We start from the raw sequence: 26,602 nt of genomic DNA, 5'->3' as shown, positions 1-26,602 counted from the left end.
TCTTAGATCTAGAATTCATTACGTTTAACTAGAATTTTCCCATCATTTCTTCACCTTTCAAATAAGAACATATTTGTAAGAAGTTGACTATCAAGAGTATATACGAAAGCTTGTCTTGTCGTTCCTGTTCGATTTCATTGTTTGTTCTCCTTTTCCACTCATAAGATCCAAGATCACTTTGTCCATCTTCATAGTTTATTGTCACACATTGCTGTCAGAAGAATGAATCCTCCACCTCATTTAATATTTGAGTGATAAATTTATTCTATTTACATTTATCGTCATTTGTCACATTTATTGCATGCCATTATTCTCATATTCATTGACAATTATTGAGCATATACGTGATATTTATTATTCTTGAACATGGTCTCATATCACTGATATATCTTAACCTTAGATCTAGAATTCATTATGTTTAACTAGAATTTGCCCATCATTTCTTCACCTTTCAGATAAGAACATATTTGTAAGAAGTTGACTATCAAGAGTATATACGAAAGCTTGTCTTGTCGTTCCTGTTCGATTTCATTGTTTGTTCTCTTTTTCCACTCACAAGATCCAAGATCACTTTGTCCATCTTCATAGTTTATTGTCACACATTGCTGTCAGAAGAATAAATCTTCCACCTCATTCAATATTTGGGTGATAAATTCCTTTTACTTACATTTATTGCCATTTGACACATCTATTGCGTGCAATTATTCTCATATTCATTGACAATCATTGAGCATATACGTGATATTTATTATTCTTGAACATGGTCCCATATCACTGATATATCTTAATCTTAGATCTACAATTCATTACGTTTAATTAGGATTTGTCTATCAATGAGGGGGATCGATCCCAAGTCATATATATAGATGATCGTCCTCCAAATCAACTGGGCATCCCGAAAGGACAACTTAATAGACTTAAAACCCTAGAGGAAGAAATTTTTCAAAGACGCTAATTACTAGTATAAGTTCATTTTTGCCATCTTTAATCAACCGTTGACCGTGGAACTTGAACAACAATTAGTACTAGTGTTAAAAAGAGGTCAAACAAGTGGAGGCCATACGCCCATTTGGCTTCCTCACATCCAAATATTTAATTGTGAAACGGGGCAACGTCCATGAAGATAAGCTTCGACCAAAAAAGCAAGACGCACCGTATACAAGCAGTTATTGCAACAACTATTACTCCTTCCGTTTCATATTAACTGAGATACTTTCCTTTTTAGTCTGTTCCAAAATAAATGACATATTTCTAAATTTGGAAATAATGCAACTTTAAACTCTTTCATTTTGCTCATTTACCCTTAATGAAAAGCTTTTATAGCCACTCAAATGTCATGGTCCCACAAATTTTTTACCCCTTAAGATTTTAAGACCACAAATTTCAAAAGTCTTTTTTTTTTTCTCTTCCTCATTTAATATGAAACGGAGAGTAGTATATTTCAATCCCAACAAATTGAAGTTAGTTATATAAACTTTCATTGTCCATCATGTCCTTTATTTAGGCTCATTTTAGCCTACATTTCCTCAATGGCGCTACGTGTTGCATGAGTCTAATCAATCAAGACATGACCAAGTCTAAGACGAGCATATTATCGCCTCATACAAGCCGTCATTGCTCTACTAAGAAAATACAATATGAGAAAACAAAATTAATTTGCTAAAACTAAAAGTTTTACGTGTACGAAAACAGAAATATGAAGGAAAAAAGAAAGTGAATAAGCATATTATTCCCCGATTTAACAAATTAATTTGGAGTCTTTAGTCAAGATAGAAAGTACACAATGATGGTTTAGCCCAAACAATTGTTGTTGCTTTTCTAAAACATAGAAGAAAGATTAATGGTCTTTGTTTTCAGAATTGGGTTGAGGTAAGGCGTAATTTGACTGGACTAGGCTTAGACCCATACTCTGACCAAAATATTTAGCCCAATTTTGTTTTGAATTGAGCAATTGGGCCTCTATTGGGGCGTGAAAAATCGGAAACTGCGAATGCTGTCTTTGCGGGCGAACGGCACAAATAGCCACTAAAAGCAGTGGCTTTTATTTTAAAGCCACTGTTTTCAATGTATTTAGACTTTAGCCACTCCTTTAAAAAACTTATACCTGACTGGACGAAAATACCCTTCTGGTATAACTTATACCTACGCTATCAACACAAGCAGCAGTTACACAAAGAGAAGAAACGAGCAGCAGCAGCAGTTACACAAAGCGGCGATCAACTGAGGATTGATAAATTTATAGACACCGCCTCCTATGATAATTCTGTATTCCGGACATAGTGTCTTCATTTTGGAAATTGAATTCAAAAAAATAAGAACACTATGTCCTTAACTTTGATTCTACTGGCCTCATTTTGCAAATTGAATAAAAAAACTTAAGGACAAAATGTCCTTCACTTTGTTGTTGTTCTTCTGTATACAAAGTCCTGTAGCTTGAGTTTCAAATTGTATGTTTTAATTTCTGGTTCAAATGTTAAGGACTGACAGTCCTTAACTTTTAAATACATGTTTAAATGTTAAGGACTAAGCAGTCCTTAACTATTAATTCCATGTTTAAATGTTAAAGGACAGACAGTCCTTAGCTTTTAATTTCTTGTTCAAAAGTTAAGGACTGACAGTCCTTAACTTTTAATTCCATATTTAAATGTTAAGGACTGACAGTCCTTAACTTTAATTATATGTTTAAATATTAAAGGACATGCAGTCCTTAGCTTTTAATTTCTGGTTCAGAAGTTAAGGATTGACAGTCCTTAACTTTTAATTCCATATTTAAATGTTAAGGACTGACAGTCCTTAACTTTAATTATATGTTTAAATGTTAAAGGACATGCAATCCTTAGCTTTTAATTTCTGGTTCAAAAGTTAAGGACATGCAGTCCTTAAGTTTTAATTTTTGGTTCAAAAGTTAAGGACAGACAGTCCTTAAGTTTTAATTTCTTGTTCAAAAGTTAAGGACTGAAAGTCCTTAACTTTTAATTTCATGTTTAAATGTTAAGGACGGACAATCCTTATCTTGGTCTTGCACTTACAATACACCTGTTCTTAATTCTACAAGGATTAAGGACAGACAGTCCTTAACTTTTAAATACATGTTTAAATGTTAATGACTAGCAGTCCTTAACTATTAATTCCATGTTTAAATGTTAAAGGACAGACAGTCCTTATCTTTTAATTTCTTGTTCAAAAGTTAAGGACTGACAGTTCTTAACTTTTAATTCCATGTTTAAATGTTAAGGACTGACATTCCTTAACTTGAATTACATGTTTAAATGTTAAAGGACAGACAATCTTTAGCTTTTAATTTCTGGTTCAGAAGTTAAGGACTGACAGTCCTTAACTTTTAATTCCATATTTAAATTTTAAGGACTGACAGTCTTTAACTTTAATTATATGTTTAAATGTTAAAGGACAGACAATCATTAGCTTTTAATTTCTGGTTCAAAAGTTAAGGACATGCAGTCATTAAGTTTTAATTTTTGGTTCAAAAGTTAAGGACAGACAGTCCTTAAGTTTTAATTTCTTGTTCAAAAGTTAAGGACTGAAAGTCCTTAACTTTTAATTCCATGTTTAAATGTTAAGGACAGACAATCATTATCTTGGTCTTGCACTTACAGTACACCTGTTCTTAATTCTACAAGGATTACTTTATAACATATGTCTTTTGTTTCCCATTTTCTTGACTTGTATGATGGAAACAATATGTATAATAGTTGCTTTTAATTGTAGATGGACTGAACACTATAAATATCTTGAAACAGAACATAAATCATGAACTAGCAAATGAAAAAGTACCCAATGCCTCGAGTGCCACCAGTTACAAGAGCATTCATGCTATAAAGGGACCATCTATTCACTTTTCCACTACACTTAGTGGCAGTGGCAGTAGTTGTGAGTCGAACTGAACTGCAATTCATCCATGGATTTATTATAAAGTTTCTGGGTTTTGAAAGTTGAAGTTTGTGCTTGAGAGAAACAACAATAGTGTGTGAAATGAAGAGGGGTTCCGACATTTTCTTTTAGAGAGAGAGAGAGACAAGAGATTGAGGGATTGATGTGCACATATAAGGGATTGAGGGATTGATGTGCACATATAAGGGATTGAGGGATTGATGTGCACATATAAGAGATTGAGGGATTGATGTGCACATATAAGGGATTGAGGGATTGATGCTGTTGACCAAGCATGGAGGAGGCCGACCATGAAGTCACCTTGGGTATTCCAGATGAAAATGCAACGCGAAAGAGAGGAAGAAAGGGTAAAATTGTCTTTTTTCTATTAGTGGTGGTTATTTTTGCTGAGTATTATAATTAGTGGATAAAAATTAAAGATACCCTTAATTAGTGGCTACTACACACCATTTTTACTGTCTTTGCACACAGATCCTACGGTCAAAATAGCACGGGCTAGCCAGTTTTCGAACTGATAATTAAAAAATAGGTAGCGTTTATGAAGTTATTGAAAAATAGCCACTATTTTGCTGCAACACGGAAAGTTCCAGCATAATATATTGGAGATTGGAGCACCTGTGTATGAACTTCCAGCATATTATGTAGGAACTCCAGCATACGAAAAATTCAAGCATAATATACTGGAGATTAGAGCACTTGTGTATGGATTTCCAGCATATTATGTTGGAACTTCAGCACATTATGAAATTCCAGTATGTTATGGTGGAAGTTCACATGTAAAAAATTCGAACTCCAGCATATTATGCTTTAATATTTTACGAATTTTAAACAGTATTATTGTTTAAATTTATCTTTGACATGAAAGGTGACTAAATTTAAATTTTTTTAAAAGTTACTATTTTTCAATTATTATTTGTAAATTTGGCCATTTTTTAATTTCTCCCGGCCCTATGAAGACGCTGCAGAAGGACGAAGCCCACGTGGGTCAGAAATTTTGCGTTTGCATGAGTCACAAGGTCAAATATGTAAAAGGAAATGCACGTGAAGGTACTAGAATATAAAAATTGTTTGACGTGTCACGTGTGAATTCCCAAAAATATGTAGGTGAATAGGTGAAAAAATGTAAAAATTCACTCGTCTCCAAATCAAAATTAGGATTTTGATTAATTAGATAAAGTTAAGAGTTATTAAGTGAAGGTTAATACGGTATAAACTATTAATTGAACTTAAAATAAATAATACCATATAACTAAAATGGACGATAAAATCTACCACGTCACCGTCACTTGTGAACACGCGTTTATCAAATAGTAACATTTTTCCTTTTAATTTTAAAATTTTGGTTCTATATCTTTTTAAATTGTTCCACCTCAAGGGATTAATACTAATGGTTTTTCACTTACTTTTCTTATCTAACCTGATATTGATTATAAGTACAAGATAATCAAACAAACTCCTCTCATCTTAGCTATATAATTAAATTTGCTTTTAAGGAAACATTAATATATTATGTTTTACTTTACGCAATAAATTGAGTGATAATTTGTCAATAAATTTGCTTGTCATTGCCTATTAGATAAGTAAATAATGTGTGGTCCAGTGTAATGCTAACTTTAACTAGTGTATGAAGTAATGAATTATCAAAATTAAGAGCCCCGTTTGGCCATCAATTTTTTTTTTTCACTTTTTTCCAAAAAGAATTATTTTTTTCAAAATGAGTGTTCGGCCATAAATTTTTTAATTTTCACTTGAAGATTAATTTTTAAATTTTTCAAAACTTTTAAAAACTTTAAAAAGTTATTTTTCAAAATTATTCACTCAGATGACTCAGAAAAATTCAAAAAAACTCAAAATTATATTAATGTCAAAACACAACTCTAATTTTTAAATACTATTTTTAATTGAATTTTTTTAAAACTTTTTTTTAAAATTTTACAATTCTTATCTCCATATGCCCTGACAAACAAAAAATCTTTATTTGATAAATATAACTGTATAATCGAGAATTATGCCAAAAATTATTTGCACTATACGGGCTCGTTTGGTACGAGGGACAAGAAATAATTAATCTCGAAACTAAATTTAAGAAGAATTTATTCTATATTTAATTAGTAGAAAAATAATTAATCTCGAAATTTTTGTATTTTTTATACCCATGGAAGGATGAAATAACTAATACCGCAATAACTAACCCAACAAAATCTGATAACGGTGCTATTTATGTAAACACAGTAATATAATCTATAAGATTCTTTATCGCGGGATTTTTACAATCTCAAACAGTAATAAATGGACGAAAATACCCTCATGAATTATTTTCAGGACAAAACAAGGTACAAAGTAAACACAGAAAGCTGTGTCAGAACAGAAAAGGTGTAAGAGAAAGACAAATGGGTCAATGAAAAATCAAAGCTTTGTGTTTTCACTTTCACTTTGCTTTCTTCCATTTCATATCATTTCCATAGCTCAAATCCCCTTTTTCCTAGCTGTATATTAAAAATAAAAAAAACAAAAAGCCAAGCTATTATCTGATTAATTTATTCATATAAAGCTGTATTTTTTTTTTATTTTTTTTTTGGGTTTCTTTTGAGGAATAAGATTGGTAGCATAGCACTAGTATTTTGTTATTTGGTTATGGTGTTTATTAGTAATTGAAAGGAGTTCGTGAGTGAGTTGTTACTGAGTCAACTCGAACGAGTTATCAATGGGTTGTTGTCAATCTTCAATCCTGCAAGAGTTAAGCTCAGAGAAGGATCAGCGCCATGGAGGAGTGAGCCACCCACGCGCTTCCAACGGCACCGGCGCCGCCGTGGGTGATGGTGGTGTACCGGTTTTTTCGGAGTTCTCACTCTCTGAGCTCAAAGCAGCTACGAATAACTTCAGCTCAGAGTTTATAGTTTCTGAAAGTGGTGAAAAGGCACCTAATATGGTTTACAAGGGCCGTTTGCAGAATCGGCGTTGGATCGCTGTTAAGAAATTTACTAAAACGGCTTGGCCTGATCCTAAACAGTTTGCGGTATTGGACTTTTCTTCAATATATTTGTTTTTTTGGGAGTCGTCATTTGCTTATTCATTTTTTAAAGTTAGGGTTTAATGTCTATTTGAAATGAACCCAAATAGAGCGGAATGGATATGGCCGACTTCTACTAGTTTAAGATTGAGGCTTAATTCTTGTTGTTGGTTTAATGTGAATTTATTTGATTTTTTTGTTTGTTGTAACTACAGGATGAAGCATCAGGTGTTGGGAAATTGAGGCATAAACGGCTGGCTAATTTGATTGGGTACTGTTCTGATGGGGATGAGAGGCTGCTTGTAGCTGAGTACATGCCAAATGATACACTTGCTAAACATCTGTTTCACTGTATGCCTTTATCTTTTACTGCTACTTCTGTTTTTTTAGCTTCAATCTTGCTGCTTTTCAATAGGAACGAAGGGAGAAAATCAAGATTATTTGATTGCTCATAGTTGAAGAAAAGCTTAAGTTAACATTAACTGCATTCTCTGATAAGTGTTTGGAGATATTAACCTTGTTTTTTGATTTATCGACTAACTTGTATCTTAGTAGTTGATAGTTATGATCTTCGTTTGCGCATTAGAGAGGCAGATGGTTGTTTTGGGCACTAAAAACTTAAATTTTTGTGATGAAAGACGTTACTTGGAAAATTGAGACATTTGCTGGGCTTTATCTACGAGCACGACATTTCCATTTTTAAGCATGGAAATGCGAGAAGGGTGTTGAAGAGGTTTATATCTGTATGTCTCGTGTGTGGTTATTTTTTTGATACACAAGTTTCGTGATATACCTCCTGGTTATATACTTGTTTTAGCATGCAGTTTCGTCCCTATTTAATCTGATGCAATTTATATATTCCTTCATCTCATGGTTTCTGCGAACTGCATTTGCTTCTTTCCTTCTCTGCAGGGGAGAATCAAACCCTTGAATGGGCCATGCGTTTAAGGGTGGCTCTATATATTGCTGAAGCATTGGATTACTGTAGCAGTGAAGGTCGACCACTATACCATGACTTGAACGCATATAGAGTTCTCTTCGACGAGGTGTTTTGATGGACCCCTTCTTTTTGAGCTTGAACTGTCCTCTTTACATTCTAGGGTCCCCCCCCCCTCCCTCCAGTGAATAAAAGAGGTAATCTGGCCTTCTGAGTTTACTTGTACCAATGTCTTAATTTGGTAAATGATTTGGCAGAATGGCGATCCCCGTCTTTCTTGTTTTGGGCTGATGAAAAATAGCAGGGATGGTAAAAGTTATAGCACGAACCTTGCTTATACACCTCCTGAGTATTTAAGAAATGGTAAAGCTTCTAACTTCTTTCTCGGTTGAGTTTTAACTTTTTCTTACTTGAGCTTATACACCTCCTGAGTATTGGATACTGATGTTATGTGGGATCGGAACTTTTGGGGGTTGGCTAAATCTCCTCACACAATACAATCATTCTGTCCTGTTGGCTGGAAGTTGGCACTTATGTGAAAAGAGATGAGGATTCCATGTGTGTTATATATGCGGATTCCGTTGGTGTTTTCATTTTCTCTTTGACAGATGATCACTTAAGATTTTACTTGATGGTCAAGTACTATCACTAGTCTGATACTTGAAATTGGTAGCTGGGTGGTGGCGGTGGGGATGGGACGATAACCCCGTAGGGCTGTTCACTAAGAAGAGATTTTCATGTATCTCAGACCCTTAGAGTGATTTTGGAATTCCAATCCTACATAACCATGTATTACTCATGGGATGCTGGTGTTATACTATTATGTTCTGATAGTTCTATTACATTCCTGCTTTCAGTATGTTTTTTTCGGGAGAAGGGGGAGATGGAACTTAAATATGACAATTGAAAAAGGCAAGATGTCATTATGAGCTGCATTAGTGATTCTATTGATATCTAACGCTTTCTATTTATCATCTTTCTCATTGTTAACTTATATTAGGGGAGGAATAATTTCTTGTCTATTTGCAGGAAGAGTTACTCAAGAAAGTGTTGTTTTCAGCTATGGAACTGTCCTTTTGGATCTGCTAAGTGGAAAACATATTCCTCCTGGTCATGTAAGTTTCTAAGAGTCTGTTTGTCAGTTGTACATCCATTTCTTTTTGCTGCAAGTCTCGGGGAGTGCCACTTCATGATGATGGGAACACTTCATGCTGCATTTATGTGCTGGTGCTCTGGAAATTATTTGATACAAGGGACCATATACGACTTTTGTTGTTGGACTAGTAATAGGAGGGCAGTTGGACATTAGGCCGGGAATGGAGTTTGAAACTGTTTTGACTAAGCTAAACATCCACATGCTTTTTATGTACCTTTGCTTAACTTTTTAACTGAAGAGGAAGAAATTCGTGTGACGTTAACATTCATGTTGAGTATATTTCTTTCACTTTCTCTCGGAAGAGCATTCCTTATTTGTGTTTACCTTATTTTTGTTTTATAATTTCTCCCCGTTTATGCAACTGTTTTAAGTATCAACTTTGAAATTTATGTGCTCAGTTCATTCCTTTATGTTTCAGGCACTTGATATGATACGGGGCAAAAACATTCTTCTATTAATGGATTCACATTTGGAGGGAAATTTCTCGACAGAAGAGGCAACCGTTGTATTTGATCTGGCTTCACGCTGCTTGCAGTATGAACCCAGGGAGCGACCAAATACCAAAGACCTCGTTTCAACACTTGGTCCATTGCAAAGTAAACCTGATGTTAGTCCTACCGCCATAATGTACTCTATTTTTCTTGATGTCTTGTTTTCTATCCTCCCCCCTTCCAAAAGATATGCGAAAAAAGCTCATATTGTCGTTGAATTTTGTTGGTCTTTCATCAAGCAAAATTACCTCATGTCGTGTATGTAATCTTGCCTCCTCATTTCTCCTCTATCTTAAGATGCCCCCACATGCCTTTCTGTATGAATGTATGCACATCTTCTGTTCTTTTTGTCATGGGCAATTATGAGCAACTGCTTCTGGCAGGAACTTTGACTCTGTTTTCATTAGTCTAGACTCTTATCGATTGCTTTGTCTTATTCAATTAGAGGTTGAAAGGAGTTGCTGGTATTCTGGTTGCAGGTCGCATCTCATGTAATGTTGGGTATTCCTAAGCCTGAGGAAGCTCCACCAACTCCACAGCACCCTCTTTCTGCAATGGGTGATGCTTGTTCGAGAATGGATCTCACAGCTATTCATCAGATTTTGGTAATGACACATTATAAAGACGATGAAGGGACAAATGAGGTAATTCTTTTGACCCAAACTGCCACTGCAGAAGTGTCTGTTTCTTTGACATCCTTATATTAATGCTGGACACCCAATGATGCAGTTGTCTTTCCAAGAGTGGACTCAGCAGATGAGGGATATGTTAGAGGCAAGAAAACGGGGAGACTTGGCATTTCGGGACAAGGACTTTAAAACGGCCATAGATTGCTATTCTCAGGTATTTGCATTCATTCTAGTAAGGTCGTTATCGGCAATAAAGATACTCTGACGCAGTCGAGACTTTAGACCGGAATATGATTCATACTAACTCCGGAAAACCATTATACAATTCGATGCCATAACTAGTACTCCCTTGATTGATAGAGACATGAGTCTCCTTTTTGGGTGGGAATGGCAGGTTTTGTGCCACTTTTTGGTTGGGTTCATTGACATTCCCCAAATCTATTATGTATCTGATTTGGAATTTCAAACTTGGTGCATCTCCTTGAAGTTTCAGTTTCCTTTAAAGCCATCTAAATTCAACCATTTAACAGAAGACCAATATCTGAATGGGGCCTGTGTTTATGGTGACTTTTCCACATCTAACTGTACGTGGCCTCATTCACCAAGTTGGTGACATTTTGGTTATTTGTTTGACCAGTGAGTCATCCTTGGCCAATAATCCAAGTAATAGACTCAATGCATTCTTGACATGTAATTCTATACTCTAGCTGGTCTAGCTCACCGGGTTGTGACATGTTGGTTGTTTGAGTGAGTGGTAAAATCTGCCATGTTAAATGGGACATCCAATGGAGAGGCCCATTCTATGCTAATATTGTAGCACGACGTAAACTGCCTTTTTGAGAATGAGATTACTGCAGATTTGGCAGGGAGAAATTTGCAGCTCCATTTGATGTTTTACAGTTTTACTCGATCACCTTTTCTGCAATAGTAGTATAGGTCTCTTGAATTCTTGTTATACTTCATTGTTTTTAGCTAGTAAATGATGATCTAGCTGATTTTAGGTTAACAGAGTGTGTTTATTGGCTTGTTTATTTGGATAAGATGAATGAATATACATTAGGGCAATTTGCTTATTTTCATTTCTCATTGCAGTTCGTAGATGTGGGAACAATGGTGTCTCCAACTGTCTATGCACGGAGAAGTCTTTGTTATCTCATGTGTGATCAACCGGATGCTGCCCTTCGAGATGCAATGCAATCACAATGTGTCTACCCAGATTGGTCTACAGCATTTTACATGCAAGCAGTTGCACTTTCCAAGCTAGACATGCACAAAGATGCAGCTGACATGTTGAATGAGGCTGCAATTCTCGAAGAGAAAAAACGAGGAGGAAGAGGATCTTGATCTTGATAATACCCGACTTGTATCATTCTTTTGGTTCTATCATTTATTCTTGTCACCACAAAATTAGCCTAAAGTTCTTGTATCATTTGTTTGAGTGTGATTGCCTTAGAACTATGTATGACAAAGGAAGAGAATCATTTGCTTGGTTGGTAAATGCGCATGTCAAGTTTTTCACTCTAACTTGTCAAAATATGAAAATTTCTCAATGTGTACAATTGTATGTATATATTTTGTTAATACAACAGATTCATGAGGATATATTGGTGAAATCATGAAATGTATAGCTCGGCCTTGCCATCGATGAAAAGGCTCATGAACTCTTCACCATCAACAGTTTCTTTCTCTATCAACAGCTGAGCAAGCTTGTGTAGGATGTCAATGTGTGTTGTGATAATCTGTGTTGCCCTTTCATATGCTCTTTCAACCAATTCCCTTACTTCAGCATCAACCACATCGGCTGTTGCCATGGAGTAGTCTTTCTGGGTTGACATCTGAAATTAAACAACGAAAATGTTTAAGGCATGATTAACAATTCTTGCAGCACTGAAACGAAAAAGATAACTTGCATGATGATTGTACCTGTTGACCTAGGAAAGGATTTCCTCCACCTCCTCCAATGGCAACCTGTCCGATCTTTTTGCTGAACCCTAATCTCTCAACCATCTGCCTTGCCACTCGTGAAACTTGCATGAAATCGTTAGATGCCCCAGTTGTTACGTTGTCTTGTCCAAAAATAACCTCCTCAGCAACCCTGGAAGAGCAGGGGAAGTCGAGAAATGGATGAGTTAATAAGATCATCTACCCTAAGAACCCAGCACTCCGATCTATTAGAAGCAACTATACAAGGAGGAAATAGCGTGCAGTTTGATACTTCAGTCTTATTATAAGGGGCAAATAACTAACTTCAAGATACACTGGAGTAATAAACATCTAAACAGGTGCAAAAGGATGAACATAAACATTGCACAATAGGTAAATCTGACCTTCCACCAAGTGCAACTGCCATTTGATTCTCTAGGTAGCTCCTGCTGTACAAGCCCGACTCAAGTCTTTCTTCGCTAGGGGCAAAGAAGGTAAGACCACCAGCTTGGCCCCGAGGAATAATAGATATCTTGGCAACAGGATCATACTCGGGCATAAGTGCACCAACCAAGGCATGGCCGGCCTCTGTAATCCAAATGTAAACACACCATCAAAAAGAGTGACTACTAACTAAGTGTGTTATTTAGTTTTTTTCATACCATGATAAGCTACCAGCTTCTTCTTCTCCTCTGAGACAACAGCATTTTTCTTCTCCGGTCCAGCAATTATCCTCTCCAAAGCATCAGATATCTCATCTTTACTTATTTCCTTTAGTTCACGCCTAGCTGCAAGGATCGCTGCTTCATTCATCAAGTTTTGCAAATCTGCACCAGTGAAACCCGGTGTTCTCCTGGCAATCTTCTCAAAGTCCACATCCTTTGCAAGGGCCTTTCCTCTAGAATGCACCTGTCATGCATAATGGTAAGACAAGCAGTTCAACAAACAGAAAATATTTTTCGAGAAAGCAGAAGTCTGTTTTCCAGATATGGGGACTGGACTTGTGTTTAACATTAGTATACTCAGTTTTTGATATATCACCTGTAAAAACCACACTTTTAGGGGATATCTTAGTAGTATAGTTGGTTGGCTACCTGAACTTTCACCTTGTTGGTGAGGGCTCGATTCTCCGCCTTATATTCCCCTCCCCCATTTCCCCTTCCCCGAACCCTATGTAATAAAAAAATATTTAAGAAAAATACTACGCTTTTCAAATTGGAACTCTTCAGGCTTGTTCAGCAACACTTTCACCAAGTTACAACGATTTTTCAATAGATCAAGCAAATGCATTTTTAACACTCACATTACCTCAAGGTACAGCATATCACATTATTGTCTACCGTATGAAGTATGTCCATAATGAAATTGCAAATTTGCTAATTTCAATCACTACATATGACTCCTTTTGAGTTTTTTCCAAAGGATAATGAATGAGGAAACCAACACTAGACAAGAACAAGCATAAAGTTGAAGCCAAGAGAAGAAGAATACACTAACCTGAAGAATCTTGATTCTACCAGCAACATCAGGCCTGTCGACAGTCACTTGTCGATCGAACCTCCCAGGTCTCAACAATGCAGAATCAAGAACATCAGGCCTATTGGTTGCAGCCAAAACAATTACTCCACTATTTCCAGAAAAACCATCCATTTCAGTCAAGAGTTGATTAATAGTCTGCTCTCTCTCATCATTCCCACCTCCCATTCCTGCACCTCTCTGCCTTCCCACAGCATCAATCTCATCAATAAACACAATGCAAGGCGCTTTCGACTTCGCCTTCTCGAACAAATCCCTCACTCTAGAAGCTCCAACACCAACAAACAACTCAACAAACTCTGATGCTGCACATGAGAAAAATGGTACACCAGCTTCACCAGCAACTGCTCTAGCCAAAAGTGTCTTTCCTGTACCAGGTGGTCCCACCAAAAGACACCCTTTTGGTATTTTAGCACCTAAAGCTGTATACTTATCAGGATTCTTTAAAAAATCAACTACTTCTTGTAACTCCAATTTAGCTTGATCAGCACCAGCAACATCAGCAAAAGACACTCCAGTTTCAGGAACTTCTTGAAACTTGGACTTTGATCTACCAAAATCCATGGGCCCACCAAGCCCACCAGGCCCACCAGGCCCACCTTGAGATCTCTGGAAAAGATAGAACAATCCAGCAAAAGCAATAAAAGGGAATAAACTTCCAATTAAATTAAACAACCCATTACCACCAGAATCACCTTCAGAAACTGATATATCAACACCATTCATAGCCAAAATGTCAATTAAATCCGGGTCATTAGGCACAATTACACTAGCTCTACGGCCATCAACAGCATTAAGCTGAAGGGTAGTTCCGTCTTTACTGAATCTGACTCTTTCAACTTTACCCTTCTTTACAGCATTCAAGAACTCACTGTATCTCCATTGAGAAACTTCTGGAAGTTCAGGATTGGTCTGTGCTTGAGGCTTTGGAGCATTCAAGATTATATTTTGAGAGAATGGATTTGAAGTGGTGGGATTGGCTGCTTCAGCTTGAATCACTTGAGGGGTTGGTACTGTAGGGGTAGTATTATCAAGAGCATAGGCATGTGGAGTGATTGAAGAAAAGAGTAAAGCAGCTAAAGCAGCTTTTGAAGGAATATTCTTTGAATTATCTGAATTGGGTTTTTTGTTGAGAATTGATTGAGGGATTAAAGACTTTCTTTTGGAGTGAAAATGGAAATACTTTGTTGTTTTAGGGGTGGGAGGAGAGACAAAGATTTGAGAACCCATGAAGTTGGAAGAGAGGAGAGAATTGGCCATAACTATTTTTGGAAGGTGTTTGTTTGATTTGGTTTTAGTTGTATTGCTGATCAATTCTTGTTCTTAAATTTTGGGGAATATGGAGATTTTATTTTCCTTCTAAAACAGCGGGGTAAAAGGCAATTATATATGCAAAAGGGAATGATGGAGAGCTTTAAGTTGGTGTTTGCTAATTCTTTGAGATGTGTTGAATAGAAGCCATAGATTTGGATGTTGCGTGGATAGTTGTGCGTGTTATAAATGTTATCCAGTCAGTCTTTGATATTTATGCTTTCTACGTGGGAAAATAAAGAGCCCGCAAAAAATCAGTGAACAGTTATGTGGAAATGCAAGAGACTCGAGCTTACCTTATAGCAAGAAAATTGGGTTAAAAATAGAAATTTTTACCTATAGCAAATGTTAATATCTTATTTATTTTAAATAAATACCTTTTTAAAAAATTATATTACATAGTTACCTTTTAATTTTTGTAGCTAAATATCTATTTATGATCACTTCCTATCCTTAAACCATAAAATACGTTTTGTATTATTTTTCTCTCTCTTATTCTTTCAGATTTTTCTCCACACTCCCTCTCTCTCAACGAAAATTTCTCTTGTTTTAACAAATCAGATCTCATGGCCTACTTCAGATACCGGCTTCAAATCTCATGCTCGGCGTTGATAAATTAGTCTCACCGTCGGATTTATGGTCTAGTTCTCGTGTTAATTGGAAGATTCTAGCAGCACAGGTCGCCGACATCCGGATTCTCCGACCACGACCTTCAACTTTCGTGTGCCGGTCTTTTGAGGATCTTGTGAATCGAATTAGAGATACTTATATCACATGGAGGGCATAGACCATTTTACTCAAAGATTTTTCAAGTTCCAAGAATTTTTTGGTGTAACTTTCTTGTGCCGGTCCTTCAATCGTTTTCCTCCCGCTCTTCCTTTAACGAAGGCACAATTTCTGTTGACGGCGGTGGAGATAGTTAGTTACACATTGCCAAATATCTTGAATTGTAAATCTGTAAACAAATATCTTATCAGTTTGGTGTCGGCGTCGGTGGTGGTGTAATAGTGGCAAACAAGAAAAAGTACTCGAATTGAGCTGATATAATAAATATGGCTTTCATTGTATTTCAATGTATCTCGGTGTATTCTATGTGTTTTATTGTATTCATTGTCTTTTTCTCATTGTATTTCAATGTATCTCGCTATATTCCATATATTTCATTGTATTCACTGTCTCGCTATATTTCATGAATGTATTCATATGTTTTTTAATTAATATAATTTATGTATTCAGATGTATTTGTTTATTCAGATTTATAATTTAGTTTGTTGAGTTATATTAGAAGTCTATTTGTGTTAATTGATTCACTTTCCGTTTAAAAACAACTGAATAGACCATGAATTGTGCTATTTACGTTACTGTATTCACAAATACATATCGTGAATACAGTCGAATACCGTTGAATATAATAATCTATCTAGTTGTAATCCCCTGTTTCTCGCCGTAAATACAGTCGAATACAATAATATATCTAGCTGTAATCCCCCGTTTCACGCCAAGAAATGCTACTGTCTAACTTAAATACATCAAATATACTCTAAAAAACCTGAAAACATAGCTATAAGAAATAATATAGTAAATGGTAGTTACTACTAGCTAATAACCACTAAAACATAGTGGTTTCTGAAAGTTTCTCTTAAAAATACAACAGGTGGGGTACTATGAAGCAGTAGTTTCAGCATGTTTTGCAAGGCCCATAACATGCTCATCTCTAAGGTAGAAATGACTCCAGGTAGCCACTCTAAGGGGCTGCTATTTAGGAATTAGCCAGTGTGTCCTGAATTTTAGTTTTTTCAGTTTAATTTTTCAGGACAAAAATGTCCTGAGTTGTCCTAAAGGTAAGATTTTTAGTTAAAATTTGAGGACAAAATAAGTTTGTATACGGTCAAAATCGGACTCGTCTATTACATGACAGATCGGGTTCGGAACATGAGGGGTTGAAGATCGACCCCGAGTCCCATCGAGCCAGAACACGAGGTCAGAATGTCCGTCCTCGAGAACATTGTATACATGATCCCGTAATCGACCCCGACCAAGCTCGGGGAAACATTATCAGTGTAACCAATAGAAGACCAAAATAACATAAGGCCGAAATGTCCGTGACCGGCCGAGTATTACGGTAGGAATCTCGGCACGTAACAATAAGGAACCGGCAAATTAGCAAATCAGGAAATTTTTACCTTTTAAAGAACATTGTTACACACATTCAGAAGCTATATACTGTTATCTTTTCTTTAAAGTTAAAGTTCTTGTTCAATTGTGTCTTGACACTGATCAAAGTGCATTTTACTCAAAGGTGGCTCACCTCCCAAGGCTGTAACTGTTCGATTCGTGTGGTTTGAATTTACTTTATCATACTTCATTTAAATCGCAATTTAATTTATCACTTTGTATCAATTTAATCCACATATCCTTAAAATCACTTGCAAATTCAATTATTATCCGATTTTAAGGGTAAACAGTTTGGCGCCCACCATGAGACTAAGGATAATAGTGATTATTTGATAAAGATTTTCATAAGACACACTATTTTACACTTGTTCTTTGAAATGTTTTTGATTTCAGGTTTAAGCTCAAAATGTTAAACTCACAATTAACACCCCTACTTGTTGACAATGAGTCTGGTCGCCACGGTGAAAATAATAATATAGTGCCTGGTAACGAGGTGGCGCCCGTTGACCCCGTCGAAATTCTAGTTGCAGACCCGTTGGACGCTAACTCACATGTGGCTATCAATACAAACCTGCCTACTGACCCCGAGAATATCATCAGTGGTGGATCCCTATCGACATAGCAAAAAACTCAAAACAATGTAGGAGACGAGATCAATCTACAGATGATCTTCAAAATGTTACAGGCTCAACATGTGGCGATAGCTCAGTTACAGAACCAAAGCCGCGCACGGAGCAGAATTGAACTCGATCCGTCCTGGGAAATAACCTGCAGGGAATAATTGGTCGCAGAGAGGTCGAATGAAAACGAGTCGGGTACCAACCTCGAGATCATAAAAATCTCGAGGAGGTGACGAAGCGGATAGAATCAGGGAAGAAGAAAATCAAAGCAAACAACAAAAAGGTGGAAACCTACAATTCTAGGGTCTACCAGATCCTGGAAGAACCGCTGATACTGAAAGGCTTGGATTCAAAGAAGTTCGTACAAAAACCTTTCCCTCCGAGTGCGGCTCCAAAGCCGATCCCTAAAAAATTCCGCATGCCGAGATTCCTAAGTACAACAGAACGACTGAACCAAACGAGCATGTCACTTCCTACACATGCGCCATAAAAGGAAACGACTTGGAGGATGATGAGATCGAGTTCGTCTTGCTGAAGAAGTTCAGAGAGACCCTGTCAAAAGGAACTATGATATGGCATTACAACTTACCTCATATTTCTATTAACTCATTTTCTATGCTTGCAGACTCTTTCGTGAAAGCACACACTGGGGCTATCAAGGTCGAGACCAGGAAGCCAAACCTCTTCAGAGTAAGACAAAAGGATAATGTGATGCTTAGACAGTTCATGTCCTGATTTTAAATGGAACAGATGGACCTGCCACCAGTCGCTGATGATTGGTCCGTTCCACCTTCACTCAATGACTCAATGTTCGAAGTTCGATTACTTCACAACAGTTGAAGCAGAATCTAATAGAGTGTCCGGCTGTTACTTAGATTGATGTGCATAACCGATATCAATCGGAAATCAGAGTCGAAGATGATCAACTGGGGCTCCTTCCGGGTCCGTTTATCCTGTTAGATCTATTGACAAAGTCAAGAGAGATATCGACCGAGAACCAAGTTCGAACATGGATCGATACTAGTCGTATAATGGGGATCAAAGAAGTATCGAGACCGGACGGAGTTCTATGCTAAATGAAAGGAGAAATGACCGAGGCTAGAGCAGCCGGGGACTCATGAGCCAGAACGGTTTCAACAGGCCTATCGGGCCTAAAGAAGCACCACGGTTATTAGAATATAACTTTAATGTTGATGTTGCTACCATCATATCGGCTATCGGACGCATCAAAGACACCAAATAGCCTCAACACCTACAATCCAACCCAGCCCAAAGGGATCTGAACTAGATATGCAAATGTCATGGTACGCACGGCCACAGAACAGATGATTGCCGATAGTTGAGGGATGAGGTAGCCTTGTTATTAAACAACGGGCATCTTCCAGAATTCCTGAGCGATCGAGCAACAACAACAATAACCCAGTATGGTCCCACAAGTGGGGTCTGGGAAGGGTAGGATGTAAACAGCCTTACCCCTACCTTGGAAGGGCAGAAATACTGTTTCCGATAGACCCTCGGCTACAGAAGGTGAGAGAATCCCTGGTAGCAAGTAATAACAAAACAATAATTAGAAAACTAAATCGGGGATAGCAACAGGTAATATGAAAGGGGTACTGATAATAAGTAGCAGCAAGATAACATATTCAGAAAACGAATTCCAAGGCAGCGGACGAGAATATGAACAAAGTACTGCTAACAAACTACGAGATTACCAATGGCAAGTAACAACGAAACGAGACATGCGAATATAGAAAACTAAGGGAAAAAAGGGTACCGAACTAGCGCTAATACTATCGAGCTAGAGAAGATAAAGGGAGATGGACAACTACCTACTAACCTTCTACCCTAATCTTCAACCTCCACACCCTTCTATCTAGAGTCATGTCCTCGGTTAGTTTAAATAGCGCCATGTTCCTCTTGATCACCTTTCCTCAAGACTTCTTTGGCCTACCTCTACCCCTCCTCACACCTCCTATGGCCAACCCCTCACATCTCCTGACAGGGGCATCTATGCTTCTCCTCTTAACATGCCTGAACCACCTCAACCTTGTTTCACGCATCTTTGCCTCCACAGGGGCCATTCCCACCTTGTCTCGAATAACTTCATTCCTAATTCTATCCAACCTAGTATGCCCACACATCTATCTCAACATCCTCATTTTCGCTACCCTCATTTGTTGGACATGAGAGGTTTGACTGGCCAACACTCTGCCCCATACAACATAGTCGGTCTAACAACTACCTTGTAGAACTTACCCTTAAGTCTCAACGACACATTCTTATCACACTAGACACCGGAAACGATCCCCAACTTCATCCAGCCTGCTCCTATACGGTGTGTGACATCCTCATCTATCTATCCATCCTTCTGAATTATAGATCCCAGATACTTGAAACTCTCTCTCCTAGAAATGACCTGCGTATCGAGTTTCATCCCCGTCTGCCTCCTGGGTAACACCGCTGAACTTGCACTCCAAGTATTCTGTCTTGGTCCTGCTCAACCTGAAACCCTTAGACTCCAGTGTTTGTCTCCAGACCTCCAACCTCTAGTTAACGCCACCTAGTGTCTCATAAATCAGGACTATGTCATCCGTAAATATCAAGCACCAAGGCACCCACCCTGAATGTGACGTGTCAAAGAATCCAACGCCAAGGAAAACAAAAACGGGCTAAGTGCTGATCCCTGATGCAACCCCATCTCAACCAGAAAGTAATCCGAGTCTCCACTTGTTGTCCTAACCCGTGTCTTAGCTCCATCATACATGTCCTGAATCACTCTAATATACGCTACAGGCACTCCTCTAGCCTCCAAACATCTCCATAAAACCTCTCTGGGGACTTTGTCATAGGCCTTCTCCAGATCAATGAACACCATGTGCAAATCCTTCTTCACCGCCCTAAATTGCTCCACCAATCTCCTCACAATATGAATGGCCTCAGTGGTTGACCATCCCGGCATGAAACCAAACTGGTTCTCGGAAATGGACACACACCTCCTTAACCTTCCTTCAATCACCCTATCTCACACTTTCATCGTATGGCTTAACAAATTGATACCCCTATAGTTGTTGCAGTTTTTGACATCCCCCGTATTCTTGTACAACGGGATCATCGTACTCTGCCTCCATTCTTCGGGCATCTTCTTCGTCCTAAAAATGACGTTAAACAACCCAGCAAGCCATTCCAAGCCCTTCTTACCCACGCTCTTCCAAAATTCCACCGGGATCTCGTCTGGCCCCATCGCTATACCCTTACTCATCTTGTGCATAGCCTCTACAACCTCCCCCACTCGTATACGTCTACAGTACCCAAAATCTTGATGCCGCTCCGAGTGCTCCAACTCTCCCAGCACAATGCCCCTATCTCCCTCTTCATTCAAGAGCCTATGAAAGTAAGACTGCCATCTCTGCCTAATCTGTGCCCCCTCCAATAAAACTCTTCCCTCATCATCTTTTATGCATCTCACTTGGTCCAGATCCCGGGCCTTTCGCTCCCTCACCTTCGCTAGTCTGTACAACTTCCTATCCCCGCCTTTATCCCCAATTTATTCGTATAGACGACTAAACGCGGTGGTCTTAGCTGCAGTAACCGCCAACTTCGCCTCCTTCCTAGCCTTCTTATACCCCTCCCTGTTAGCACTCTTCTGCCCCTCGTCGATACTCTCTACTAGCTTCAAATATGTTGCTTTCTTGGCTTCCACTTTCCTCTAAACCTCTTCGTTCCACCACCAGTCCCCTTTATGGCCACCAAAAAACCCTTTGAGACCCCTAACACCTCTCTCGCTGCCCCTATAATGCAATTTGCTGTCATAGACCCCACACAACTGGAATCCCCGCTACTCCTCCAGGCCCTCATAACCAGCAACTTCTCCCCAAACTCCTAGGCCTTTTCCTTAGTCAATGCACCCTACCTGACCCTAGGTATACAAGGTATAACCCTCTTCTTCCTCATCCACCTGATCTCTAATTCCATAATCAAAAGCATATGTTAGGTCATAAGATTCTCACTCGGGATGACCATGCAATCCGTTCATAAACCTCTATCACATTTTCGGAGAAGTAGGTAATCAATCTGGGTCTTGGCCACCGCACTCTAAAAAGTTATCAGGTGCTCCGCCTTTTTCGGGTAATATGAGTTAGCGATCACCAGCTCAAAAGCTTTGGCGTACTCCAGCAGCAAAGTACCTCCACCATTCCTATCTCCAAAATCGAAGCCACCATGCATATCATCATATCCCCTAGACGACCTCCCAATGTGACCGTTAAAATCACCCTTATAATAAGCTTCTCGGTGGACGGTATACCCCGCACCAACCCATCCAACTCTTCCTAGAAGCATTTTTTAACCTCCTCGCCCAAACCCACCTGAGGCACGTAAGCACTAACTGCGTTCAGCGTATACCCTCCCACGACTATCTAAATGGCCATCAACCTATCATTCACCCTCTTAACCTCAACCACTAGCTCCCTTAGATCCTTATCAACTAAAATGCCTACCCCGTTCTTCCCTATCACCCTCCCTAAATACCACTACTTAAAACCATCCACCTCCTGAGCCCTATTCCCCACCTATCTAGTCTCTTGGACACAAGCTATGTTAATCTTCCTCTTATGGAGTATCCTTGCTAACTCTATAGACTTTCCAGTTAGAGTCCCTATGTTCCATGACCCCACTCTCAGCCTAGAAGGTGCATTACCCCCCTTCCACCCTTACTCCCTACCCCCGCTCCGCTCGCTCCCCCCGAGGACATGCCCTCACTCTATCATAACTCGGCGCGGCCACTAGACCAACACAAAGCTACAAAAGGGTAGACTAGAAAGGAATAAACTCAACGAAAACCTACCGGTACACAAGGTGCTAATAAGGGATCCAACTAAGCAGAGACCAACTATATATCGGCTATAACACTAAGTAGAAAGACAGAGACCGATATAAGCAGACAAGTCTAATTAAAAAAATTAAACAATATACTATGGATGTCAAGGATACCGACAAGCAAAAATGAAAAAATAAAATAAAAAAATAAACTACAAAATAAACTAAATAGAACCTACAGGTACACAAGGTACTAGTAAGGGACCCGACTAAGCAGGGACCAACAATGTATCGACTATAACACTAAGGGGAAAGACAGAGACTGAATAAGCAGACAAGTCTAACTAAATATAATTTAAACAAGATACTATGGATGTCAAGGATACCCGCAAGCAAAAATGGAAATTAACAATGAAAAAAATTAAATTAAATAAAATACCAATATCACGAATACAATCTATAGAATGAAAGAACCTAGAGAAAGTTTTCCTGAAGTTTATCGGAACCGGTAGTTCTGCTACATCCCGCCGGAAAGCTGAACGGGAGTCGCCAGAAGTAATGTAACTTGCCGAAAATCCTCGCCGGAAAAATATTGCACCTGTCCAAAAAATAGAACACACCCACCCACACAAGGCGGGAGAGAGAAGGAAAAAAGAGAGAGCGAGGAAGAAGAAGATGGAGTAGGGGTCGCCGAAAAATGCAGAACGGGAAGAGTCACCGGAAAACAAGGGTTTCCGGACTTGATGCAACTCTCTTGCACATGCACGTCCCGATCCCGACAACGAGAAGGACCAGAAGCAACTAGAAAAAAAGATAAAGAGAAAAAGAGGAGAGAGAAAGAGAAAGAGAGGGAGAGAGGGGACGGAAGAGAGGAGGGAACTTACATGTTCCTGCACATGCGGCAACGACGGCGAAGCAGCAAGATGCCAGAGTGACGCTGCTGTGTTACCGTTGCGGTGTGTGGGGTGTGGGGGAAGGGATTGGAACGTTGGCAGGGGACGTTAGAAGGGGGAGAGAGAAAAGTCAGTCACGATAACGTACTTCTTCCAACTATACTACTCAACCACCAAACCCCGATCGAGCCAAAAATCATTTTAGAAATAGGGATTCTAATAAACAGACCGAACAAGAAGAATCTCAACACATTATTAACATGATCATTTGTAGGGTCGATGTTCCTCAAGGGCCAATGTTAAAGCACACCAAAGTATCTATCACAAGGGAAAAATGGACTCGAGATTACATACCAGAAGGAACTTTGTCTTTCAATGATGAGGACGCAGAAAGGATCGTGCAACCCCACTAAGATGCATTGGTAATATCTAAACTCATAAATAAATCTCGAGTTAAGTGTGTGTTAATTGATCAAGGTAGCTCGGCCAACATCATCTGATCGAGGGTTATAGAACAACTTGGCCTACAAGATCAAATCATGCCTGTAGCTCGAGTTCTAAACAAATTCAACATGGAATGTCAAACCACTAAGGGAGAGATAACATTACTAGTGAATGCCGTTGGGACCATCCAGGAAACCAAGTTTTATGTGATCGAAGGAGACATGAGGTAAAATGCCCTGTTCGAGAGGCCATGGATCCACAACATGAGAGCATTGCCCTCGACTCTTCACCAAGTGTTAAAGTTCCCAACGCTAGGTGGGATTAAAACAATCTAGGGGAACAACCAGTCGCAAAGGAAATATTTGCAGTCAAAGAAGTGATTCTGATATCAACACTCGCAACATCAAAGGAACCAAGATCGGATATAAAGCAACATGCTAAATAGCAATTATCGACATTGGCTATGACCCAATCGGATAAACAAGGGACTGATGAGGACGATGAAGTTCGACAGATCTTTTATAGTCCCTGATGATTCTGATGCCCCAAAATCAACGGTCGAGGAGCTGGAACAGGTCATGTTGATCGAACATCTACCCGATCAGAAGGTATACCTAGGCACGGGGTTAACTCCCAAGCTCAGGAAAAAACTTATTCAATTTCTTATAGCTAACATAGATTTTTTGCTTGGTCCCATCTTGATATGACATGGATCCCACCGGAGATAACCACTCACAAGTTAAGCCAAGATCCGAAATTTCACCCTGTCAAGTAGAAGAGGAGACCCCAGTCCGAGGTCAAACACGCTTTCATCAAGGATGAGGTATATAAACTCCTTAAAATAGGATCAATTTGGGAGGTGAAATACCCAGATTGGTTAGCAAACATAGTGGTAGTCCCTAAAAAGGGGAACAAATTGAGAATGTGTGTACACTATAAGGATTTGAATAAGGCGTGTCCCAAAGATTCTTTCCCTTTGCCCAACATTGATCGCATGATTGATGCCACAGTCGGCCACGAGATCCTTAGTTTTCTCGACAACTATTCCAGGTACAACCAAATATGGATAAAACTGGATGATCAGGAAAAACCTCCTTCATCACTAAGTACAACACATACTGCTATAACATAATGCCATTCGGATTAAAAAATTCTGGTGCCACTTATCAACGCCTAGTAAACCGGATGTTCGAGGAATAAATAGGAAAATCAATAGAAGTTTACATTGACGATATGTTGGTTAAGTCTCTGCGAGCAAAGGGACTTTTAAAACATTTTGCAGGATACCTTCAGTATATTGAAGAAATACAATATGAAGCTGAACCCAGAGAAGTGTGCGTTCGGAGTCGGATTAGGTAAATTCCTCGGGTTCATGGTATCCAACCGGAGAATTGAGATCAACCCCGACAAGATCAAAGCCATCAAAGATATCACAGTGGTGGACAACGTAAAGGCCAAGCAAAGGTTAACCGGGTGCATAGCCGCCCTAGGGCGATTCATCTCGAGGTCCTTCGATAAGAGTCACCGATTCTTTTCACAGTTGAAAAAAGAAGAATAACTTATCATAGACCTCCAAATGCCAATGGGCCTTGGAGTAGCTCAAACAGTATCTATTAAGCCTACCGTCGCTTCACATTACGAAGATAGACGAACAACTATACCTATACCTGGAAATATCGGAGATAGCGGTAAGTGGAGTCCTAGTCCGGGAAGAGCAAGGCATGCAATTTCCAATTTACTATGTTAGCAGGACTCTAAGTTAGGCCGAAACTAGGTACCCTTACCTAAAAAAATTGGCACTCGCTTTGCTAAGTGCCTTTAGGAAGCTGAAACCGTATTTTCAATGTCATCCTATATGTGTTGTGACTACTTACCCATTGCAAAATATAATGCATAAACTCGAGCTCTCAAGTCATTTGGCCAAATGGACCGTGGAAATCAGCGGGTACGATATTGAATATCGACCCCGAACAACCATTAAATCTCAAATTTTGGCAGATTTTGTGGCTGACCTTACACCAGCCCTAATACCCAAGGTCGAAAAAGAGTTGTTGGTAAACTTGGGGACCCCTTCGAGGATCTGGACCCCGTTTACGGATGGCGCCTCAAACGTAAAAGGGCCCGTACTTGGCATCGTATTGAATCCACCAATAGGTAATGCAGTTAGACAATCCATTAGAACTGTGAAATTAACTAACAACGAGGCCAAATATGAGGCCATGATTGCAGGTTTCGAACTAGCCAAAAACTTGGGAGCGAAGGTGATCGAAGCTAAGTGCGGCTCCCTCCTTGTGGTAAACCAAGTTAATAGGACATTCGAGGTCAGAGAAGAATGAATGCAAAGGTACCTGGACTAGTTGCAAGTGACATTACATCGGTTCAAGGAGTGGACATTGTAACACGTATCTCGGGATCAAAATAGCAAGGTCGATGCCCTTGCTAACTTAGGATCGTCGGTCGAGGACGACGAGCTCAACTCGGGGGCAGTCGTACAACTCATGAGATCGGTAGTGGAAGAAGGTCACGCCGAAATAAACTCTACAAGCTTGACTTGGAATTGGAGAAACAAATATGTAGAATATTTGAAGACTGGGAAACTGCCCTCGAACCCCAAAAAATTGAGGACCCTAAAGGCAACATGATTTAGCTTGTTCGAAGACGGAACCTTGTTCAGAAGAACGTTCGATGGCCCACTAGCAATATGTCTAGGACCAGGAGATACCGAGTACATTTTGAGGGAAGTTCACGAGGGC

The 26,602-nt window shown here is 39.0% G+C and overlaps 3 protein-coding genes across 3 annotated transcripts; 1 reads left to right on the top strand and 2 right to left on the bottom strand.

The window, feature by feature from the left end:
* Nucleotides 1-6,273: 6,273 nt before the first annotated feature.
* LOC104227162 (serine/threonine-protein kinase BSK1-like) lies at nt 6,274-11,650 on the top strand. The gene is made up of 9 exons (XM_009779329.2): nt 6,274-6,925; nt 7,135-7,270; nt 7,832-7,965; nt 8,114-8,219; nt 8,886-8,971; nt 9,431-9,619; nt 9,983-10,147; nt 10,233-10,346; nt 11,225-11,650. Exons 1-9 carry the CDS (start codon nt 6,614-6,616, stop codon nt 11,474-11,476), a joined length of 1,494 nt encoding a protein of 497 aa, XP_009777631.1. The 5' UTR covers nt 6,274-6,613; the 3' UTR covers nt 11,477-11,650.
* LOC104227163 (ATP-dependent zinc metalloprotease FTSH, chloroplastic) lies at nt 11,614-15,133 on the bottom strand. The gene is made up of 5 exons (XM_009779330.2): nt 13,553-15,133; nt 12,718-12,964; nt 12,460-12,643; nt 12,056-12,227; nt 11,614-11,967 (listed from the first exon to the last, which is right to left on the bottom strand). The coding sequence occupies exons 1-5, from the start codon at nt 14,849-14,851 to the stop codon at nt 11,746-11,748; spliced, it is 2,124 nt and encodes a 707-aa protein (XP_009777632.1). The 5' UTR covers nt 14,852-15,133; the 3' UTR covers nt 11,614-11,745.
* A 5,163-nt stretch (nt 15,134-20,296) lies between these two features.
* On the bottom strand, nt 20,297-20,656 carry LOC138890602 (secreted RxLR effector protein 78-like). The gene has a single exon (XM_070174000.1). The coding sequence runs from the start codon at nt 20,654-20,656 to the stop codon at nt 20,297-20,299; it is 360 nt and encodes a 119-aa protein (XP_070030101.1).
* Between the last annotated feature and the right edge of the window lie 5,946 nt (nt 20,657-26,602).

Source organism: Nicotiana sylvestris, chromosome 4 (genome assembly GCF_000393655.2).
Source record: "Nicotiana sylvestris chromosome 4, ASM39365v2, whole genome shotgun sequence".
Lineage (NCBI taxonomy): Eukaryota > Viridiplantae > Streptophyta > Magnoliopsida > Solanales > Solanaceae > Nicotiana > Nicotiana sylvestris.
This window is presented reverse-complemented; position numbering and strand designations above follow the sequence as displayed.